Below are 23230 nucleotides of genomic sequence, written 5' to 3'. Positions count from 1 at the left end.
TAAACTTTAATATACTATTTAAGTGCCACTTTAACTTAAGTATGCTTGTTTGGTGTTTACGATTATATCGATGTCTTTAATACCTATTTATATAAACATATATATGCATATATATGTATATGTATATGTGTGTGTATATATATATATATATATATATATATATCGATGTCTTTAATACCTATTTATATAAACATATATATGCATATATATGTATATGTATATGTGTGTGTATATATATATATATATATATATATATATATATATATATATATATATATATATATATATATATGTATGTATACATATATACAAAGTTTAGTCACAGTTGTTTTCAGTTCTCAAGTTACTCGAGATTTAAAGAGAAACGATTATAAACATTGAAATACACTTTTCAGAAATATTGTATATTCTCCTTTGCTGTATTTTTTGAGCAGTTAATAGTATGCATGCCTCCTTAATGTAATTTCTTTTAGAACACTCAGAGTTCAAAGAGTATTCACATGAAGTTGTTGGTACAATCTGAAAAGAACAGAGTTCCACATGAAAAATACAGTGAGAAAATATAAAATGAAATTTTGTCGACACGAGGTTTCGTTTTTGAAAGAGTTAATCGCATGCAGTGTTCGATAATTATCCGCTTTATATTAAAATACTGCGGGGACCGGAATAATCAAACACATTCTACCGTTGCATTTTTCGAATACGGATTCAACCGAAGCTAGACACTAATGGACAAACACACGAGCCACGGGATGCCGAACGGTGCTCGTCCCCAAAAAGTTCCGTCGTGGATTTACTCTAAAATAAAGCCTCTTATGAAAAAATTTAATTCCAAATTTTAGACCGTATTTTTTCATGTAGAAGCGCCTCGGTTTTCGTTGTGTGTATCACTAGTCCGATAGTCGGCTGTACAAGCTTTTAAATCCTTTAGGCACGTAAAATAGTTAGATCGAACAAATACAGACAATTCACGGCACACACGCATACATACATACACAGTATTAGTAGTTAATGTTTTGCAAAGAGGAAAATATTTGCATCATTAAAGTATTCTACGTATGTACATTACCCTCGAACCGCGGCCGATATATGTATACGCTTCCGTAGGAAAACTCTAGGTAGTGCGAATTTATCGCAACATTTCAAACTGTGTGTTTTATTAACGATCATAACTACGCACGCATACTTTATGGCCGTATTATCAGCGCTATTTGTTGGTCCCCATTAACTCGTAAAATCTCCGGCGCATTTTTCCTAATGATCTCGAACGAGGTCGCCCGCCCACGACACAATATTAGCACAACGAATATCGTGGATAACCACGCGCTCTCGTGATAAAACATACAGAATAGATGCAAAATTTTCGCTCTCTCTCTCTCTCTCTCTCTCTCTCCCTCTCCCTCTCCCTCTTTCTCTCGGAAGCGAGTAGATCGCGGCTCGCCTGAATTCTTAATTTTACTCCAGCCGGGTGTCCCGGAAGTTTTCGCGCGTGAAACTCTGGGCGGAAATTTTAATTCGATACGCGGCTGATACATTAACCGTTGCTTCCTGCATGCGCGAGTTTTTCAAAGTTTATACGTCAAGCATTTAATAACCCTTGCAGAACGCACACGACGGGGAAGTTTTTGCCGCAAAGTGGTCTCCCGTCGAGAGGATCCTCGCCACCGGTGGAGCTGACAGGAAGGTGAAGCTCTGGAACATTACAAAAGGTGATTAATTAAACAAAATCGTACCGTTAAAACAGTGACCCAGAATCAGACTGCTCTCGCAACCCCGGATACAACGCCCAATTAATCAACGATATCTCGAACCGACCCCCATTATACGAGCGTCGCGTCCCTCGAGCCTGTAATCTATTTAGCGGTGGTCGTTATTATTCATAAGCATAATAACCAGCAATAGAATCGGTGAATTATCAAACGTTTCGGTGTCATGATTCCTTGTGAACGTCTAATCAATTTTCTTCGTCGACCCTGAGGGATCCAGAGTGATCGATAACCAAATTAAAACACCCCCGCGCGATCGCTCGCCGATTCAATGTTTGCTCGAGATAATTCAATGGATAATCATTTTGTTGCGTTTAGCGGGGGCCAGGGCTCGGCAATAAAGTGATATGAAAGTCAGTTTGGAACTTCATTAAAACTTACCATAATGAAGTAATTAAAACTTTGTTAGCATCCCCTCCGTCCCCGTTCATGAATACAAATACGCGGATAGACATCTGGTTCTGTTACGGAGGACGAAAGAAGGATTTACTCGGGTACAGTTAGCTGGAGAAATCAATTCTCTGGGATTGCTATAACGATCTGTTAGGCGGACCATTCGTTACGACGTTTGGCTATTAGGTGTCTGTTCCAGCGGCTTGTTTAATCTATCCGAGTGTTATTGTGTACAGTGCGGAGATAACGAGTTGCATCTACGAATTATTCATGTATCACTGCAAATAATCTAGTAGACGATAATATCAACTGTATTGTTATACATAATCAAGTAGCCGGAGTTCTCTAGAGAAGATTAGGTAGAGTCAGCCTGTTCAGTTTGTAGGTGCTTCCTTCTCACGAAATTCGGATTCGATATCAATTTGATCAGTAAAAATGAAAGTTACCGAGCACCTACAAGCTGATCAAAGGCAAGAGGACTATATCGCATAATTTCTTCCACGAAATGTCATCTAAGCTATTTATCAATCTGGTAGATCTAGTAGAGCTAGTAGCCCAGTCCCCTGTGCTGTTCAGTTTGTAGATCCTCGGCAACTGACGATCTGTGTAACTGTCTGCGAAGTTATAAGCTAGCAAAGTCATTTAGCGGGATCGGTAGATGCACGCGTGTCGTGACGTCTCGCGAAAGGCTCTTTTCCACCCACTTAATGAAGTATGTTAACGAATCAACAGGTTACTTGGGTGAAATTCGCGCTCGCTATCGCACAGGCGAGTATAGAGCCAGCATATTAAAGGCCTGCCCGACTGGCAGAAACATTTTCCCCTACTATATGGCTAAACGATCGCGCGCGTTATAATGTGCCTGAATGTAATCCCTTCGCCGCGCTGCAAATTGGATGAAACATCCGTCCTTATTGTACCGGTTATATCCGCTTAACTTGCCCTTTCCCGTGTCTCCTCGCGGATCCACCCTTTTCTCAACACCGACCTCCAACATTGTCTATTTGCAATCTATTTGCTCTCTCACTCTCTCGTCGTTCTATCCGCCCCTATTGAACTGAGCCTGGTACGTTGACATTCCGCATTAAGCTAAATGAAATTTAATTTGGCACGGCAGCTCGACCGGGAAAAAAGGATTGAGAATGTATACACGGCCGCGTTAGACGAGATCGAGGTCCGAGCAATGCCATTGTGAATGATAAGAGTATCGGTGTTTTCTTTTCTTTTTTTTTGGAGCTGTTCGTTTGATACGATATATATTCCGTTTCAGGTGCGCCGGAGAGCAAAGGCATCCTCGTCGGCAGCAACGCGGGAGTGATGTCTGTCGATTTCGATTCAACGGGAACGCTGATCCTTGGGGCATCGAACGATTACGCCAGCCGGGTGTGGACTGTCAGCGATCTACGTCTAAAGGTGAATGACAACTTTGCATGCTTTCTCGTTTCGTACGGAAATTTATCGATTTATCGAGCACGCTCGTCGCCCCGGAGTTAATACTCCCGGAATCTGTCCGAATATTTACCACAGCGTTAATCTTCGCATTCGCTGTGAAAACAAAATGACGGGTGGAGAACCTAAAGGGGATGCTATAATAGGTCAAGTTATAATATTTTAAAGGTAAGAGAACTTTAACACTTTGCTGACAACTTTAGGCGATTTCGAGCCTAAACCTCATGCAGTCTGAAACATTTTCTTCATTTGAATACGAGATAAAACCTTATGTTTTAATTAGTTTTAAGGTTAAATTAGGAATACCTGAGGGTACCTAGTACCTACCTAAAGTACGCTCTTAAAAGTACCTACAGTTATCAACAAAATTAAATGGACACGTACAATGAGTAATAGCAAACTGGTTTTGTCTCCAACATCGTCAGTTTTCGACCTCGTTAGAGCTACCGCGTACAAATGGCAGCAACTGTGTAGTTTCTTTCTCTGTAAACTCGTTGTCTCCAGTTTCTAAAGCCTCGCCACGCGGCGTTAGATCACCGCTGTCCAAAGTTAGTTCTCGGACTTAGGGCAGTTCTCTGGTCGGTTAGGCAGCGGGCACCGTTTTTGCGACGAGATTCCGAAGACAGATCACGACTCAACAGAGTACTTTCTCCGTCAAGGTTTTACGGTAACATTTACCGTTTAATTCCGTCTGGGGATGTGGTCGAACGTCGGAGAAAGTTATAGTATTATTATCCGAAGAATTCATTTTGACGAGCGTTTACGTCTCGGCGTTAGTTCGGGTAATGGTGGTTTTACCGTATACGGTACATTGAGCAAAAGAGAATGGGTAGGAGGTGGAGGAGAAGGAAAAAAAGAGCGGAGAATTTACATCGAGGAGGAGCAAGCGACCGAGAAAGCATGGTAACGAGGCGTACTTACTTTCCCGCCATGAAAATATGATTGGCTCCGCGGACACGTCGTAGGAAGTGTATAAACAGATGCCTCTTGCAAAACGCGCATTAAATTACAGGGTCATTTCGAGGCGAGGCGAGACGATCCGCGAATCTAGCGGCAGCACTAGAATATGAAATTTATCGTCACCTTCTTCCACGACCTATTACCGGACGGTCCGTGTAAATCCGTCAGGCAGGATCGTAAACCTAATGACGATTCGCAAAAAGCTCCACGGCTGGATATCGTTCCGTGAAATCACACGGGGGGCTCTTCTTCCTTTCCGTTTCGCTTTGGAAAAGAGCTCTCACTCTTTCTTTCTCCCTCCCTTTTTCTCTGTCTCTGTCTCTCTCTCTTTCTCTCTTGAGAGATGCTTTCTAGTTTCATAATCTTCGACGGAAGAATAATACTGTCTCCTTTCGCCGATGATATCGATATTCCCTCATCTAAAGTTCGTCCCAGTTTTGTTCTCCTCCAATATCGGGAGGGGACGAAAAGTTTCGCGGTTGTCTTCCTCGCGGTATCCGACTTTCTTTTTCCCTTTTGTGTTTCTTTCGGAAGACCACTCGCTCGATGCCGGAAAGTCATCGGGAAGAATAATTTTTTCCTACGTATAGGAGACCGAACTTTCCAGCTCCTTCTCCCGTACGGATGAACTTAAATACGTGCATGCGAAAGTGTAATCAACGGATGATCGATCGCTGCAAAACGCGAGTGTTACGGCAAATTTACACTTCTTCACTTTGGATGTACAACACATACTGGTTTAATTTCATTTGAGGAAACCAGAAATTTTTAACTTTTTGTTAGATAATCCTGTAGATTTTGACGAAAAAATATTGAAAACCCAAGTTTTAATCTTAGGAATCCACTGGTTCCAAAGTTATTCATGTCTAAAGTTCAGCGATTTTCACAGGTAAGGGCGCTGCCATGTTGGTATGTGGTGAGCGTCGCGCGTCGTCTAACGAGCGGAATCGTTCTGAAGATTCGTAGTATATTGTTCGCTAATTACTTTGAATAACTACTTCGGATGAAAACTATCTGTACACCTTCCTGAAAACAATCTGTACATCCCAGGTGAAAAGTCTAAATTCGTCTTAACTCTCAGTGTTATTCCTGGCACATTTGCACCTCGTCGCTCCGACGAGATCAAAAACGGGATCGGAACAACCGATGCAGCAGTGTAACGCGATAAAACAGCCCCTCGACGATTGTTGCCAGACTTCAAAGAGAATCGGATTCGAAAACGGAGTCTCCATAGTTTGTCGGTTTTACTATACTTTGAAACTGCTTCCACTGTCCCGGCCTCGTTAAAATGTTACATCTATGACGTCGCTGTTTTACTTTTACTACCGCCTGTTTATCCGTTTGTATATTTTATTGAATTTAATAGCGTCGTTCGCGGGGACGCGGAAATTCAATTCTGCTTTATGCGACCTGCGTTTCTTGCACCCTGACTTTATGGGTATCGGCGTGTTGCTGCAATAAATATCAATGAGTGATCTATCGGTTTTTGCTCTGTCGCCGCTGGCGAATATATGCACAAGTCACGGTTTAATTCGAGGCTTTTAAAGTATGTGGAGACTAATTAAAACAGAATTTTTTGAATCCAAAATGTTCGTAACATTTCTGTTTATGATGAACCCGTTCCGTAATGAAGTAGTATGCTGTTGTGTAAAATACTTTTGCTATCGTCTTTGGTACTGAAAAGAGTATTTAATGCGCTCAAAGCGCCTTGTAAATTTTCTGAAATTTACTGTGCTATAATTGAAATAAACTGTGCTATAAAAGCACACGCATTTGCGGTTTGATTGCTGTGCCATTATCTATCCGCATTGCGCGAGCACACTCTTTAATTCTTACATTTTTTAAAACATTCGCTCGCGTTTGACATTTCAATGAGTACGAATTTGTTGAAGTGGGGGCCGAAGGAGCATTCGTTCGTTTGGATTAATCGCGCCATAAGATTTTCCAAGGTGAAGCGTTCCATTGATGGGAAAGAAGGTTGGTATAATTTACGGCGGATCAATGTACACGTGTTCTATTCAACTTTACAACCGATACCGGTGACAGCGCCGAGTTAGGGGGCAGGCAGATTCACAACATCGTTACTTGGGTATAACTTACAATGCGAACAATGGGCAGAACATGACAAGAAACGCGAGTGTTTGTAGCCTCTATTGGAAGATTGTGTGGCAGTGGTTGAAAGATATGACAATTCCACAATGGTGGTCGACCAGGAAATCACTGAGAGCTTCACCAGGGGAATCGATAGACTGTCGGGACGTGAGAAATCCAAACGACTGGCGCCCTACTGCCGCGAAATTGAGTCCATTATCGCCCTGGCCAGGTACCCTCCAATACCATCGATATTCGTTTAACGCATGGTTTCCCTGCCAGGAGGGTGACAAACAAGGGTCTGGCAAGAAATATAAAATTTAAGAACCTAGGTCAGTGGTGAAAGAAAAGCTGGGAATACAAAAAGAGAGAGAGAGGGAGAGATTGGAATAAGCACCATCGTAGCGCAGAGCCTCGGACGAAGGAAATCGCGAGACAAGGTAAGAGAAACAGATGATAACCCATGGCTTTCAATTCCACTGGATCTCTAGAAAGATTTCATTCTGCTTTCTCGTCCTTGGGAAAACTGCCGTGAATGGCGAGAAAAAAAAAGAACGAGAAACGAGGAAATAGAGGTACTCCTATGATTAAAGTAAAAACTTTATTCATGAATTCGGCCGCATCCATTATACCTGCTTGAATAAAATCTATCCGCAAACGATTCCGCTTCCTAGAGGGCAATTCGTTTCGAACGAAAATATTGAAGTTCCGTAATTGCGGCCGCTCCTTTGGCGAACAATGAACTTTGAATAATCGACGTGAGAGGGAAAGAAAGAGAAATAGAAAGAGAGAGGTAGAGGGCAAGAGAGTGAGGGCGAGGCGTGGGAGGCAGGCGTTTTATTTCCTCGCGGCCGCGGAAAAAGGGGAAACCGAATAAAGGGAAGCACAATTTACGGAACGAGAAAGAGAGGCGGGAGAGCGCGTTGACACGGCCGCGATACCGCAGGCTTCGCCGACGGGAGTTGCCACGGAGAAACTGGCCCAGAACTGGCGAAGAAATTGATGAAGGGTTCCTGTTCCGAGAATAACGTCTGGGAAACGTTGTTACGCGGGCTCAGACGAAGTACCGGAGAATAAACATCAGCCGGAGAGAGAGTCTCGGTCGGTTCTCGCACCTTTCAACGTGAATAGCCTCCTCGATGCCGGGGCTCGACTACTCGCACAGCTCTCTCGAATCCATCGCAGTTTCGTGATGTTTCCCCCGCAAGTTTACGCGCCATTGGCCGCCAATCTTCAGAATAAAACTGTCGTCGCTGGCCGCGTTCACTGGCTGTTGCGATTCCGAGCTGCCGTGCTGCTTCGAGAACGAGACGGCGAAAAAATGCAAGGGAGCAGCCACAGCCGCCGCTGCCGCCGCCTGGCCAAGTCACAGGGAAAAGAACGCACGACGAAGAGACGAGAGAAAAATGTGTGTACGCTGTGGCAGCCTGAGGAGAAGAGAAACGGGAGCAACCTGATCCTGAAGCGATCCTACCGGGGACGGCCACCGGTCGTACATAAGGGACCAGAGATCTGTGGACGACGAATAATCACATTTAACACGTCCGCCGTATCGGAACGATACGCGAACAATACTCCCGCTTCTTGGATCTGCACGTTTCTCCCGTGGCGGATATATTACACATTGTATTCCGGTGGCAACGGAGGAACCTATAAACGGCGATATTACCGCACGCCGAGCTACCCACAATGAGCCTTACAATGCAACTTAGAGACGGGGGCTATCGAGTATGTCATGAAATTTCCAAGTTGTAAAACCAAGCGACCCGGCGCGGCGCGGCGCGCGCGATCTACTTCTTGTGCTTTCTGAATTTTCGCGCGTTGCCGCCGTGAACAGCCGGATTTTACACCGCGAGGCTATCATGCTACTTTCACTTAATCGTTTTGCTGCAGCACTGCAGGTCCAATGGAAAAAGTATTCCGAAGCGTGAAAAACTGTTTTAGGGAACTGCGTCAGACGGTTTAACCCTCGTTGCACGGCGCACAGTGTCACAGTCAACAACGTAAGACGCAAATTGAGGGAACAGATGAATCCAGTGAATGAAATAGCCTTAGTCAATTAATTTAACTCTATACGATCTTCGTATCTATTGCCAATTTTCAAGTGAACGTATAGCATAACACAGTCCCAAGCCACCATCAAAGCAAACCCATCTCACGTGCTTTCCCCAGACCTTTTTAATTCGGTACGAGGAAGCAGAGGAGACGGTAATTATCAGTTTGATGAGATTAAGCTCGAATCGCGTGTAACTCTTATTAAATCCCAGGGGGTGAGCCACGGCGGTTGTCCAACCGGCCGAGTGGTTTCGTCTTTTATTGATTTATATACTACCGGGCGATTACGAAATTGTTACCACATTAACGTTCACTCCCCATCGACTTTGTTTAGCAATTTCATGTATGCACGCGCCGAGTAAACAACATCTGGGAACGTTTCGGTTTACGAATACTACTGTTTCCACTGTAATATCATGGCTGCCGTGAATTTCAATTTACCGGGGAGCATGTTTTAACGGTTGTATTGGGTGTATCGTCATACCCGGGGTGAGTTGATTATTCATCGATATTCGTTAAGACTCGCGAAAGGCGGACTTTCCCATTCGCAATCCCATTAGGGGGCGTGTTAACCACTTCGCCATATATTATCGTGTACATCTTATACACTGCGTCAAGTAGGTGATTGCACCGAAGGGAATCAGCGTTCTTGCACATTTCTGCTACGTTTTCCATTTCACCCCAATTTTACCCTTGTTCTCCTCAAAAACAACTGTGCGATTTTTAAAGAATGACGTAGCTTGCTCATTTTACTAATATTTTATTGTATTACGGCAAAAGCTGCCCAGGGGCGAATATCATAGTACCCATGATGCTGTAACTGTTATTATCATTATTATCATAATGAGATAACTTGGGCGAGGTTCATAATATTGTATGCGCAGTACGCTGTTTCGGTTAATTCGATTATAAGAGTGAACGTGTAACTCTGGGGACTTGTATATTGCGCAGATAGAAATTGACGCAAAAAACAGTTCTTTTAATTACACTCGTGTAACATTTTCATAAACAAAACGCAAGAATTAATATTGTTGAAGGCTTTAACAATGCCCACAATATCCATCTATTCAATTTTATTTATACATATTTCATATTCATTTCAACCTTTGTGGAAACACGTTTTCCACGGAAATTTTTCACTCGTTTTTCGTGGCACCATGTCTTTTGTACATATGATACTTTTTCCGGGATGCTGCATTCGGGATTAATTCCGCAAAAGTGTGCTGAACATTTTCAATAGTCGAAAATACAGCTGCGTTTTTTGGAGAGAACTATATATAACTATATAACTAAACTAAACTATATATAATTATAAATATTAGAACCAGTTATGATTTATTCCCAGGTCGGTGGTTACAAAATAATAATTCTAATAAAAATAGATTCTATCTATAAAAATAGAATTTTCATTTTTCACAATTTTAATATGTGATTGAGTGATTAAACTACCAAACATCAGCGTATAAAATGTATCAGCATTAATGCCTGAGAGGCTTACTCCTGTTTTCAAGTGAGCACTCGTGTTCGAATACCAATTCCTTTCTGGTACAACCTGTTACGGGACATTGTACAGATCAGTAGCCTATAACACGGATTCGGAATTTGCATTTGGTCTGTTTATGTTTTTGAGAAACACCTGGTACAGCGGGGACGGAAACTTTTGCAATTTCTGTGTTCCCGAGCGGTGTAAATGTTCTGGCTGTTGGCCAGGGACAACGTTTAATGAAATCAGCACGTTTGTATTGAATAACCCACATGGAACAATGAACAACCTGTAGATATTTGGCCAGCTAACTATGTCTTGGAGGGCGGCAGTCACGCTCCAGTTTACTCGATTTCTAGAAGAACAACATTTTCACTTTAGAAGATTACACCGTTTTTCAAGAAGTCCGGATCACGTATCAATACAAGCGAAAGTTGAACCGAGAGTCAATTGTTTCGTAGGAAATAAATAGACGCGACCAGAAGAAGGGTTCATGAACTTTTAACACTGAACCCTTATAAAAATGGAATATATGATATTTATAATTTTTAAAATATGATACATTTTTTGTTTGACAAAAGGAACAGGGACAATTGTATTACTAACAAGCAGAATGAAAAGTGCAGATTTCATGCTCTCTTCAGCGCATAAAAGATTAATTGAAACTAATCTTCTCATGACATTTTGCGAGACCAGTTTCCGCTCGTAGCATATTTACTGAGGCGAGTTACGAACTTCTAAAGAGGGGAGTATACACTATGCGCCACTGTTCGAAAATGAGAACGTGTTTGGTAACTTGCCGGAAGAGGGCTGGAGCGGCCGAAGTGGTAGCAGAAAAATTGTTCATCGAATGTTAAGAATCGCTAACTGGGTGAAAGGTGAGATAGTGACCCCGAACTTTTGAATGGCTGGAGTGTACACAGCAGATCGTCGAAACTAGGGCAGACTGTACAAGTCCTTTCTAAATACGACTGGGAAAAGAGTTAACAGGGGACAAAGTTGCGAGGGGTTAGCCCAGGTATATTCTTCCTTCAAACAAAGCAATTTCAGAGGAGCGGAATGAAGATTAAAAAGTCAAGCTCTCCTGATGTACTGAATTTATGACAATTTCTTTTCCTGGATCCTTCTTGTTTACGCTATTCGCGATTGTCATAAAGGAAGTCAACGTTTTACCATTTTCCTCGGGAAAACTCGCTTGGAAACGAGTTGTGCTCGTTGTCTCTCCTGTTTCTCTGTTTCTGCGAGGGGAAAAATCAATGCACGGGGACACAGAGTTCGTTTCAAATCTACGAGGTGTGGTCAAAAAGAAATCGGACTCTGTCGATGTCTGTCTCTGTTGTTTCTCGCTCCTTTGAACGTATCAATATGTGTTATGAACAATTTAGTAGATCTGTATTCACGTGCAAAGTCATCCGAACGGCCTTGCACCAGAATCGCTAGAATCAGAATTGTTTCTCCACTCTCTACGTTCCCCTTCTACTGTCTCTGTCGTGCGGGTGTCACAATATCACGTGACTATTCTCCTCAATTCAAGTCAATTCCCCTGATCTGGCGACTCTTCCTTGTACTCTAACGTAGTACTCCCACTCGATCATATTTCTACTAAATTGTATACGGGACGCGTTAAGATATCCTGAATGAAAATTTGCAATCTGATGGACAAGGGAATGGAGAAGTAGCTGCATCTGATCTGGTATCGTCGCGAGGAGACTGACAGAGTTCGGTTTGTATTTTATCACACTTCGTAGATGCTTGAACCACTCGTACTTCACGGTGGTGTCGTTGCGCTCGATTTTTGAAAGGACGTGCACGTGCACAGATCTCGTTAGATCGTCGAAAATCCTTCGCCGTTGGTCTTTCCCTTGACGTTCGTTCATTAAAGAGCTACAGCCTGTCCCAGTTCCTTGAATCACCTTGTATATTATCGCGCGGAAGGGCGGAAGCCAGCTCTTTTCACGTCTCGTTCTCCCTTTTTCCTTGCCTCTTCTTTATGTCCTCGGTGCGAAAACGCTCGACCCCAGTTGCATAACCAGGGCCGCGAAAGTAATTAGTATTTACGCCACTTTCAAAAGCGGCGCCCGGTGTCTTCTTTTCTTTCATCGCGTAGAAGTATGTTTTAACGCGGCGTAATGCAGAGAACCATGAACTTTGCTCGAGAATTCATAAAAGCGGCCGCCCAAATAACGCTTTCCTTTGTACGCGTTAGTGTATGTGTTCGTGTTGGCCGTGTGTTCGCACACGTAACACGGAACACAGAAACAGAACTGGCCCAGCACTGATACGACGTTCCAAGCGAACCCTCCGCCTGTATCAGTTAGACGTTAATTAGAAATTAATGCCCAGTTTCTGGCGCGTCTTGAATGGCGCTAATGGTCAACTACGGTTCGCTGAGATTCACCATCGCGATTGTTGGTTACACATTCACCCATCAAGCGCACAATACCGGAATTTTGTGCATCAGATAGCGGACGGCGTGGGTGGAATTAATATTTCGAACGGAAGTCTATAAAGGAGAATTTATTACGCTAGCGGATGAATGAAAAATATAAATGGTGGGTAGAAAAAGAGGATAACATGACGAGGCTATAGTTAAAATGATTAATTATTTAGCTGGCTTGCTTTGGACGCTTTTTCATCTTTGGAAATATACTTATAACGACAAAAAAGATGTTATGAACATCGATCGGCAATTAATCAAGTTGAGATATAAATTAAGTGTTTAAATATTGAATAGAGTTTTGCCATCTTAGTTAGGATAAATTGATAGAATTATTAGTTGTAATGTGGCACATTTTTATCTGACATGCATTCACTTAAATTCCTATCGGAAAACTGCAGAGTATTATCGAATAAACTGAACGCTTGACAACACTCCGTTCGGTACAGTGAATTTTTTAGATTTATCCGTGCAGTTAAATGTTAAAACAAGCGATAAAGTATCGCCCGGTGGACAATATTAGATATATAATTTATACACGTACTAAATTACTCAAAAAACACCTAAACCTAATATGTTGAATAACAGTCCAGTGCGCCGAGTTAATACGTCCATAAAACAGCCGGTGTTATGTAGGTTTCGGTATGTGCTGCAAGCACATTTAACCAAGATTAAAAAAGTTTTTATTGTGCACTAACCTTGGCGAGTGTGTCGCAACGAAATAAATTTTTCGCCGATTCAGGACTTCGCGAACAGCCCCATGAAAATGGGCATTCCTATAAACGTCCGGCTTCGAATAAAGTGCATGGCGCACAATTAGAAGATGTAATTACAGAAGGAAGGCTGCCGTCCACCACGATTCTAAAGATGAATCGAACGGTTACCGTGCATCGTAATAGCCGGTGGAAACCCGAAACGTTGGTTGGTCGTTGCTTTATTGAAATCTACAATCCATTGGCTACTGTACGCGGATATGGGTGCGGTTATGCTGCGTGCAATTTGCAATTGCATACGACGTCGTCTCGCTTGATTAAATGCGCCTTGAACACGCCTGAATCGTTCTTACAACTACGTTTTTCCTGGACATCAAATTTCAGATTGACGTTTACTGTGTATCTTAAATAATTTTGATCGTTATTCCGAAAAGGCGACAACATTGGAAAATGAAGTGTAGAATATTAATCAACTAGCAGCCAAGTATTTCCTTTACTTGTATATCGAAATAAGCGGAAGAAGCAACCAATTAAAAAATGAGAAAATATTTGGAGGGAAATATCTTAAAGTTGCAAACAAATATTTCAACTGCTTGTACACAAAATCATAGTGATGAATGCGTAGAAATAAAACTAATCTTGCGCGGTTCGAATTGCATATTGAACCACAATGGATCGCAGGAAAATATCAAAACGAATGGACCAATTTGCGTTCGCGATTGAACGCGAACAACCTCATTTGTCTCAATGCGATCGAGTCGTTTAGCCGAATGAGCGGTTCGTACGCATTCAAAACGCATCGAAAATCGGACTGTGCATAACCACAGTGCATCCCGTTTAGCGATCGCTCGAGTGCGCGATGTAAAGACCGTTTATTTCGCAAGAATCAGAGTAGCATATGGAAAAAGGGGTGGAAGGAAAGTAGGGTAGGGAAGAACAGAAACAAGGAAGAAAGGACACGCTCCAATTACGATGCCGAGAGCTTTTGAAGAGATTATAGATCTGGCACAATGACTACCCCTGATCTAAATCGGATTTAGCTTCAATTCGAGTCCTCCATTCTTCGGATACCTGATACTCGTACATGCTCTGACCACGTACGCTCGAGCTGTAAGTTAAAATGCTCCGTGAACTGTGCATGTAGGTCTTCGTTGCAGTTAAAAGCGAAAGGGTGAAATCGGCTGGAAAGTGCAAGCTTTTACACTTTTGACTCTAGCCAGTCGCCACCTATCCTGTCGTCTCTTTCGAGCGACACTGTGCATTTATTGTATCCATTATACTCCCGACCAGACGACGACGCGCAACGGCGAGCGTGTTGTTACACATCGCGTGACACCGCGCCACGGCAAAACGCTTTCTCGTTGAATTAAGGCACAGGAACGGGAGTACAGAGCACGATGGTGCATCTTCTTTGACGATTCTCGTTAGAATGGTATTGTTTTTCATCCACCGAGCCTCTTTGTTCGACCCGGTGCAAGTACCACCGTTTTCCTGATGTAACGATTGCGGAACCGTGGATCCGGCTTGCCTTCTGCAACCGGTGTACCGATTTCTAAAGGATTTTTAATTGCTCATCTGTACTTGGTGTCGCCTAACTGCGAGGTTCTTTTAAGAAGTTCTTTTAAGTCTTTTTGTTCGATTTATTCGCGAGATTTTAGCTTCAATTTTTAGCAGATTCGCAATCACTATATAAATTTACGATTATTGAAATTGCAAAGATACATCAAAGGCGAATTATTCGATAAATCTATTATCTATCTATTTACATGTGAAACTTGTATTTGGTTAATCAAGAATTCATATATCAGTTCGGATAATCGAGGTCCTACTAAATCGTGAATTAAACAAGTGTTTGGTCTCATGACGAATATATATGTTGGCACAAGATTTATAAAAATGAGTAGAAACGAAAAAGTTATTAACCTCTTGTTAGAAAAATGCTAAATGCTCCTTAAAGAGGTTAGGAAATAAAGTACATCATATTATAATCAGTACTGTCGTTTCTAATGCATTTACAACTAATACTATTCCAATGATATGACATGAACAGTGGAGCTCTTTATCTCTTTTCAAATCCTTCAATCGCTCAGCAAAGTGTCCAACGTAAATAGTAAATACCCATTCCCCGGTGTAAAGGAACAATGGTTTCGGGTCTTCTTGTTCGAGGGACATTTTTTAGGGAATTTCGATAATGAGATTTCCCTTTGGCGAAATACCATGTAAATATTTCATGGTTCGGGATTACGGAGGCAACCGAGCTTACCGGCTCCCTTTCCCGGATAGTGAAAATTATGTTCGCCGGGGCAGATGTCGATGCGATAAGCGTGACTCGAATTTGTCCTAGCCCGTTCTTCTATTCACGGGCTTCGAAAGCCCCGTGTCTTCCTGCAATTCTCCGTCGTTGCTCGCCCCACAACTGACACAAAACCTTCAATTCCGTGACACCCTTTGAACGCAAATTCAGAACGAAACTATTTTCGATATCGCTCGTACCATTCAGACCTAATGAACGGTTTGAGGGCCGCCGATGGTTGTCGCCAGGCTTCTCCGCCGAGAAGGGTAGCTAAACTCCTTGGATAGGAATTTAATTAATGGGACACCGTTTGTATGATGTTATTCACGGTGCCATCCGACGCTATTTTCCTCTCTGCTCCAGATATGAACCGGATTTAAATTAAAAGTGTTCAGAACTTTAACGCAGGGATTTCAGCTTCGACCAGCCTGCTGAATTCGGAGCTAATTAAATTCGGAGCTGGGCTTATTGCGGATCTTAGTATTGTAACTCCGACGGTCTCGTTATCGCGTGGAATTATGCGCGGCGGATAGTGATAATTGATGATTATGGGGCCCGAGTTTTAAAAGTGTCGCGTCTTCGCCGATGCATTCTCCTCTGATTTAACGCCCGTCTCATTTTCTCGCTGCGTCGTCGTCTCGTGCGCCACGGTTTATGAATAACCGCGTTCGTTTTGCATTCGTTCCCACTTTCGAGATGATTCTGCGGTAAGAGCACTCGCGGTATTTGTTGGCGAAAAATGAATCTGAAATAAGTGGTGTCGGCCACTGTCTGCTTTATACGAATTAGCATGAATATTCATGTTCTTTAGAGAATTTAATTTAAAGCGAAAATGGTTTAAACACGACGCTTTTCTTTTTGGTCGCTTAACGCGGAAGGAATAATATTGTTAGTTCAGGAATTTTTTATAACGACGTATGATAGTTGTAAATGCTTTTTATTTTCTGGAATTTATCTGGATTAATCGGAAAATGAGTAACGCTCGAACATTTTGCCAGAACCAGCGGAACCTCACAATTCAAAGACAACAACGTTCCTAGCGATGTTCTCAGTCCTCGATTTGGTTCATGGCGGTGATCCTGCGGGTGCAAAGAGGGCTGTCCGTTGTTCTGAAGTTCTGAAAACTCGGTCGAGCGGATTCACGTGTCGAAATCATTCCCGTCGAAGGATATCTAATTACAGTTCTTACCGGGCAGCCTATACGTGACTGTGCGTCATTCGTTAATCCTTAGTCTTAACTTAATGGAATTAGTTTATGGATCTCCGCCGCAGATAAACGTAAACCCTCCGTTTTCCTTCCTTCTGCCACCCACACCCTTCGCAAACCCATTTTGCAGACACCCTCTCAACTTCTCCGTTCCTTCTTGTCCCATTCTACTGATTGTCCCGTGGTCTCTTGCTACCACTCTCTCTCTCTCTCTCTCTCTCTCTCTCTCTCTCTCTCTCTCTCTCTCTCTTTTGCTTCGCGTGTCTCTCTCTAGAGATTCTGCTCGTTGAGATCGAGGGATGACTGCCGGCTATAATAGCACAGTGTCAGATAATTTTGCACGCAACGTCCCCAGCGTTATTGTACGCCCGAAATAGAGTGTGCGTGCGTGCAGAACCTTATCTGCAAAACCTGTGACGGCTCAATTAGACGAGTGTAGGAAGCCTTAATCATCGACGAACTCGGCGAAATAAACAAATGTCTGTCTGAGGAAGACGCCGCGCGTTCTCCGACGTTTTCCAGCTACTGGTTCGGCGACAAATGGAAATGCGAATGATGCAGAAACTGGGACTGTCTGCCCCATAACGTCGCTGCTCCAGACTGCAATCTCTTCGTATACTGAACTACTATGTATACTGCGTGGGTTGACTCGCATTTGAACCTGAAATGTCTTCGTTGCTCTTAACGTTAAATGATTAAATTGTGAATTTTTTATATTTATTCAGCAGCTATTCACTAGCATAAAAATGTTTTCAGTCATACTTCTTATTTTCTGTATACGAAATTACATTTGCTCACAGCACATTCGACTTTCCAGAAACTCGCAGACCTAAACAGCTACGGCAACGCCAAAATTGTTTTCAATTACGGTACCGCGATTTTTAGTGTTGCCTCGGGACCACCATATTTCAGTGGAAAGGGTTAAGAAAGGTTCATCAGCAGTAGATGAACATATACCATTTAATCTCTATGCAGCAAGCGTGGATCATTTCGTGTTCGAGTTGCCTCGGTCCGTTCGCACGCGATCAGCCGACAAAGGGCGGGTTACAAAAGGCTAACGAGTCGTTAAAAAATTAATGCCCGAAATTGAGATTTCTCGTTGCGAAAGAACGAACATACTTGGATGATAGTAGAGGGGGTGGATGGGCAAAGAGGGATGTCTGATTGCGGGGCACAAAGGAGTCGTTACGTTCTGGAGAGGGCGCAGAAACCCGGGCCGGACCGAGGCGGGCCGGCGGCGGCGGCGACTGCAGCTGTAACCGAAAGACGTCAGGCTTCCTGGGCCAGTCTGCAAAGATTATAATTAAAGACAAATCTTTATTCGGAACAGACGGGTTCGGAAGGTCTCTTCGTGATCCGGCGTTGCTATAGTTACGATGAAAGCGGACAGGAATATCGACCGAGGCAACTGCACTAGGCTCTCTCTCTCTCTCTCTCTCTCTCTCTCTCTCTCTCTCTCTCTCTCTCTGCCGGCTCTCGCTCGGTTAAGTTGGCACCGAGGAGAATAAAGAAACCAGAGAGATGGTGGAGGAACACGAGTGTTAGAAAGGGGTGTGCCCGGGTGGTATTGCGACGCGACGGAGAAAAAGATAATTAGTTAATTCCCTGAAGTATAAGTAAGTGGGAATTCCGTGTTCCCGTTCTTCGAGCGGTTCCGCGGCGGAATAAGACGCGAACTAGTCTCTCCGATCCAAAGGAACACGGACCGCCGAGCTTGTTTTCAGCTGTCCGGGTTCCTTAATGAAGTTATTAACTCACAAATGTAATTAATGGATGAGAAGAAGAAAGTGTTTCACTAAGAAAATAATATTGAATACTTATCCGGACGATAACGTGACCATTTAACCGCCATTCCGTCGAACAATTCAAATATCGCCGACAAACGCGCGAGCCACCGACACTCAGTTTTTGGCGCTTTTAAGCAACGGGCAGCTTTTTTCTGGAAAAAAGTAATACTTGAACATACGTCAACAGTCAACAGAGTAAATGCAATGTAAAAGTTATATTTAGTATTGTATGTATTAATTGAATCGTTTAATGAAATTGATTTTGACGAAAATTCACGAGTCCAGAAATATTAACAATTGTTAAAACAGTACTGAGGATGAGCCAGCAGTATTTGCGTCTTTCAGTTCGGAGTTAGGAGCGCCTGCTTTATGTATAATTGCAAAACAAGGATTAATGCGAGCAGTAGCGTCAGGTTTTTACGAGGTTCGAGTGATAAATAGCGTGGCACGATAATGATTCTGACGACATTTACACCACATGTATTTTTCTGTTGTTGAACCGCATGGCTTAACATGATTTGTCGTGATGAATGGTTTGAACTGCGCTGAATATTTTGTGTTGAAATCACGTTTATGGAAACTTGTACACCGCCGGTACAAATAATGATAATTTATGACTGAGTTGCGAACCCCTCGGCATTGCTTTTGTGTCAGCACGTTGTGTTGACAATGTGCCCTGTACTCTGGCTAATAAAATAATATTAAAGCAATGCGTCTGAATGTTCCAATTAATAATACGTAAGAATCTGTCTTGATAAAAAATTTCGATTTGAATGATTGCTCTCTCTCTCTTGAGTAGTGGCTTTAAAATGGTTTTTTTTTTCTGTGGAAATTTGCGCATTTGGCATTAGCATTAAGTTAATGGTACTTTCATTTGGAATATTTAATACTACAAAAAATTGCGGTTCATTTGATAATTCTTTTCGCAAGAGATTTAGATTCAGGGAATAAAATTCAGGCGAGAGAAAAGCGCGGCGAAATTAGGTAAATGTCTTCATTAGCGTCCACGTCCTCTTTATCGCCCGTTTGTTTTTATTTTCTACGGAACGCGAAAGAATAAATAAATGTATTCCGTGGAACGCTTAAAAAGGCAAAGTGAATGTATTTTATCCCTTAATTCACACGCGACGATATTTCTATTTAGTACGTATAAAATCGCCAAAAACTCAAGAAAATAAAATTAAATTTCAATTTTCGTTCAACAACTTTCTAAATCGAGAGTTTCTGAAACGAATTTAAAACGAATTACTAAATGTGCGTAGTAGAATATGCGTAATTTACGTGGTTATATTCGTTTTGAATCGACAGCAAAAATATGCAGTGAATCAAGCTCGGCGTGTCGATATTTTGATTATAAAATCACGAACTCGGTGCGTCGGTGTCCCGGTGCTCGTAGAAAATACACAGTTATTACCTGCAAAATGGCTCTCCGGGGACAAAATTCACCGTGCAGCAGATTATTTTTTGAGATGGAACGTAATCAACGTACCGGTTTGTAAACGGACAGTGCAGCCCCTAACTCGACTACGTATCAGCATAATAATTTTGCAAATACGAGGAGCACAATTTCACTCCATTTTCAATGCGCAGTATTAGTCCTCAACTAAACCCCTTCTCCCTTTTAGAAAGAAAACATCCAATGTTCAACTAGAAGTTGTCATTTATTTCTTAGTGATTAAGCAAATATTTAATAATATCATTTTTCAAGATTTTAAAGCGAATCTTTCTTTTATTTGTATGCGCCTTTATCAAACGAGAAGGTGAAAAACTTGAAGAACATTTTAAACTGATTTACAGTGATGTGACATTAAATGGAAAAGTAAGGAAGATTGCTAATCTTCAAAGAGTGAAATTTTCTTCCTTATTTATATGCACTTTAACCAAAAGACGAGATGAATAGCTTGGGAAACATTTTAGAATAATTAAGAGTGATGCGACGTTATATAAAAAGGTAAAAGGGATTGTTAATTTTCACAGAGTGTAACAGAGTTTTCTTTCGTCCTGACTTCTTTTGACAAATTTTGTTGAATTTATCAAATTAAGAGAAGTCCCTAGTGAAATCCGAAGCGAGTTCCAATGTTTTCATTCGCTTACTTGGCCCTGTTCGCCTAGAGTTGTTCTTTTTAGAATCACCGCTGCCCTATTATCTCCTTGAGTGAATTGTATACTTCAGTGTGTCTCGTAAAAGGCTTTAGCTAGAATTTAACCGCAGCTGCCACGGTGGCGTTGCCTTTCTGTTCCTGACCCACGTGCGTGACTTTACGCGCGCGCGTCAGAGCGTGCACATTAGACGAAACAGTCGTGGCATCCAAGTCATCATCCGTGTGCGAATGCGCGTTTGTATCTGTACAAGGAGAGAAACAGTCTGTTAGAATCTCTTTGTATCAGTTCAGGTCAGATCAGGGGAATTGATTCGAATCGAGGGGAAAAAGTTACCCCACCCCCTCTCTGCTCGTACTGGATTAACCACGTGACGTTGTTACACATGCACGATAGAAACAGAACGCGTCACGTAACCAAGCCGTGGCGGAAGAGTGGGGATTTGTATTACACAAATGAATAGTTAAAAATAAAATGGTGTCTTTGATCACGTTGAATGTCATTTAATTAATATGTCAAAGGGTCAACGCTGAATTCGCTCATGCAGGTGTGGCCGGACGGGTGGAGGTGATACTACATGTAAAGATAAGTCGAAAAAAAGGAATAACATTTTTCTTGTTTGACGCTTCGTTTTCGAGAAAATTGAGTTTGAAAATGCAGCGAATACACGTGCTATTGCATAGGAATAGGAGTCGTCTGACGCGTCTGACCATGATCAACCAATTCTACTTTGTGCATATGCTAAAGCACCCGAACCTGACGGAACTTTAAACTCGATTTTCTCGAAAACGAAGCGTCAAACGTAAAAATGTTATTCCTTTTTTTCGACTTATTTCTTCATGTAGTATCACCCCCTGCACGGTTGTACCACCCGTCCGGCCACACCCTGTATATGTTTTTATCAAAAATTTGGGAGAATTAGCTGGGTGACATCTCTGTCAAGAACGTTACACATGACACCTCAATTATGTCTCTACAAAGCGAGCTGTTTCATCTGTTCCGAGTACAATGCATCAAATGCTCCTCAAATGAGATTTGAATGCTTGTTACCTGCATCTCCGCTCTCCTTTGAACTGCAGCTGGCTCCGAGTTATTTAAACTGCAAGATTACAGTATCCTCTGAATATATCGAAACACCTGATCTTAATTAATTTATTAGAACTTAATTAATAAGCAGTCCAATGACACATGGGTCATTGAACGACGATATCCCAAAGGGGTTACAATAGTGTTGTGCATTACCGTTTTCTGCAAGTATGCTGTCACGAAGCTGAATTCCGTGGGAATTAGCGTCTCGAGGTTATCAATGAATGGCGCCGTCTGTTCGAAGGATCCGCGTCAGGCTCGGGGCTTGATTCGGCGTGGAATGACACGCGCGCGTGTCTCGGCGTATTCATCAATTATGCATGCGCCGATGTATGATGCACTGACAGAGCATGATGCAGGACTCACGTGCGCGCGGAAGCGTGTGTGCACTTGGAAGGGGTGGGGGCGTGGGTTAGGTAGCGCGGGGCAAAGCGTCAGATTTTCAAATAGACGCGTTCCTTTGACGGCGTACATCTTAGCGGCTCTCCTCTGCGGGAGTAGAAATTCACGGCGGCGTAAACACTCCGGGCATAACGTTCGCGATATAAAATCGCGTCCCTCGGATTTCGCCGGGGCGAAGTTGCCATGCCGGCGGAAAAGGAAACGCGGGTTACCTCTATCAGAAGCAAGGACGAAGATTGATTCGCGGCAGTTCACGGTGCCAGCGTCTGAGATTTTCTATCTAGACAGCGTGTATACCTCGGCCGCGAGGATGAAAGGTCTTCGGGAAAAAAAAGAAACGAACGTTCCATACCGACCGCCTCGCCTCACCGTGTGTTTATTAACTCCTGTCTGCGAGGGACAAGCCACGAAGTACATATTCTTCGTTAGGCCAACGAGAATGCAGACGAGTAGATTCGCAGATAATCCGACCGATCTTTAATTCTCGTCGCGAAATCAATTTTTTGTCCGGCTGGATCGCGATCGGAATGCAGATGTTGGTACACACCTGCATGCGTACGTTCGTCGTTGATATTAGGCTGTTCAAAAAGCTTCTTTCATTATGTGCACGTTCATTTGATGTGGAAGTAAACGAACAGTAAATGTACAAATGATTGTGAGCTATCGTGAGCGTCGAATTACAAGAGGAAAAATCAGAGACTCCCTAACACACACACACACACACTCTCTCTCTCTCTCCTGGTGGGGTTTAATGATATTAATTCACCTTCGAAACTTCTTCCACCCTGCGCTACCCCTCTCGCGCGTCGTAAATAATGCGTGAGCATTCCATGTAATTTAATGCTCATTAATTTCACCAGACGCTGGCGTTAATTTATGCAGTTTTCGTCGTGTCTTGGCGTTCTAAACTTCATCGCGTTTGTTCGCGCGCCCGTATAATGGAGAATAGTTGCGCACGTTGCGAACCGCTGAATAATATCTTTGGCCGGTACACTAAATGCCATTGTA

At 42.7% G+C, this 23230-nt stretch overlaps 1 protein-coding gene across 4 annotated transcripts in view; it reads left to right on the top strand.

The window, feature by feature from the left end:
- The window catches only part of Atg16 (Autophagy-related 16), a 642505-nt gene that overhangs the window by 5525 nt on the left and 613750 nt on the right, over positions 1-23230 (top strand). For all 4 annotated transcript variants that reach the window (XM_076426920.1, XM_076426921.1, XM_076426919.1 and 1 more), the window contains 2 exons: positions 1604-1709; positions 3430-3572. In XM_076426920.1, coding sequence (XP_076283035.1) covers positions 1604-1709; positions 3430-3572 — 249 coding nt within the window. The remainder of the gene's footprint in view (positions 1-1603; positions 1710-3429; positions 3573-23230) is intronic.

The sequence above is a fragment of the Lasioglossum baleicum genome, chromosome 7 (assembly GCF_051020765.1).
Source record: "Lasioglossum baleicum chromosome 7, iyLasBale1, whole genome shotgun sequence".
Classification (NCBI taxonomy): domain Eukaryota; kingdom Metazoa; phylum Arthropoda; class Insecta; order Hymenoptera; family Halictidae; genus Lasioglossum; species Lasioglossum baleicum.
This window is presented reverse-complemented; position numbering and strand designations above follow the sequence as displayed.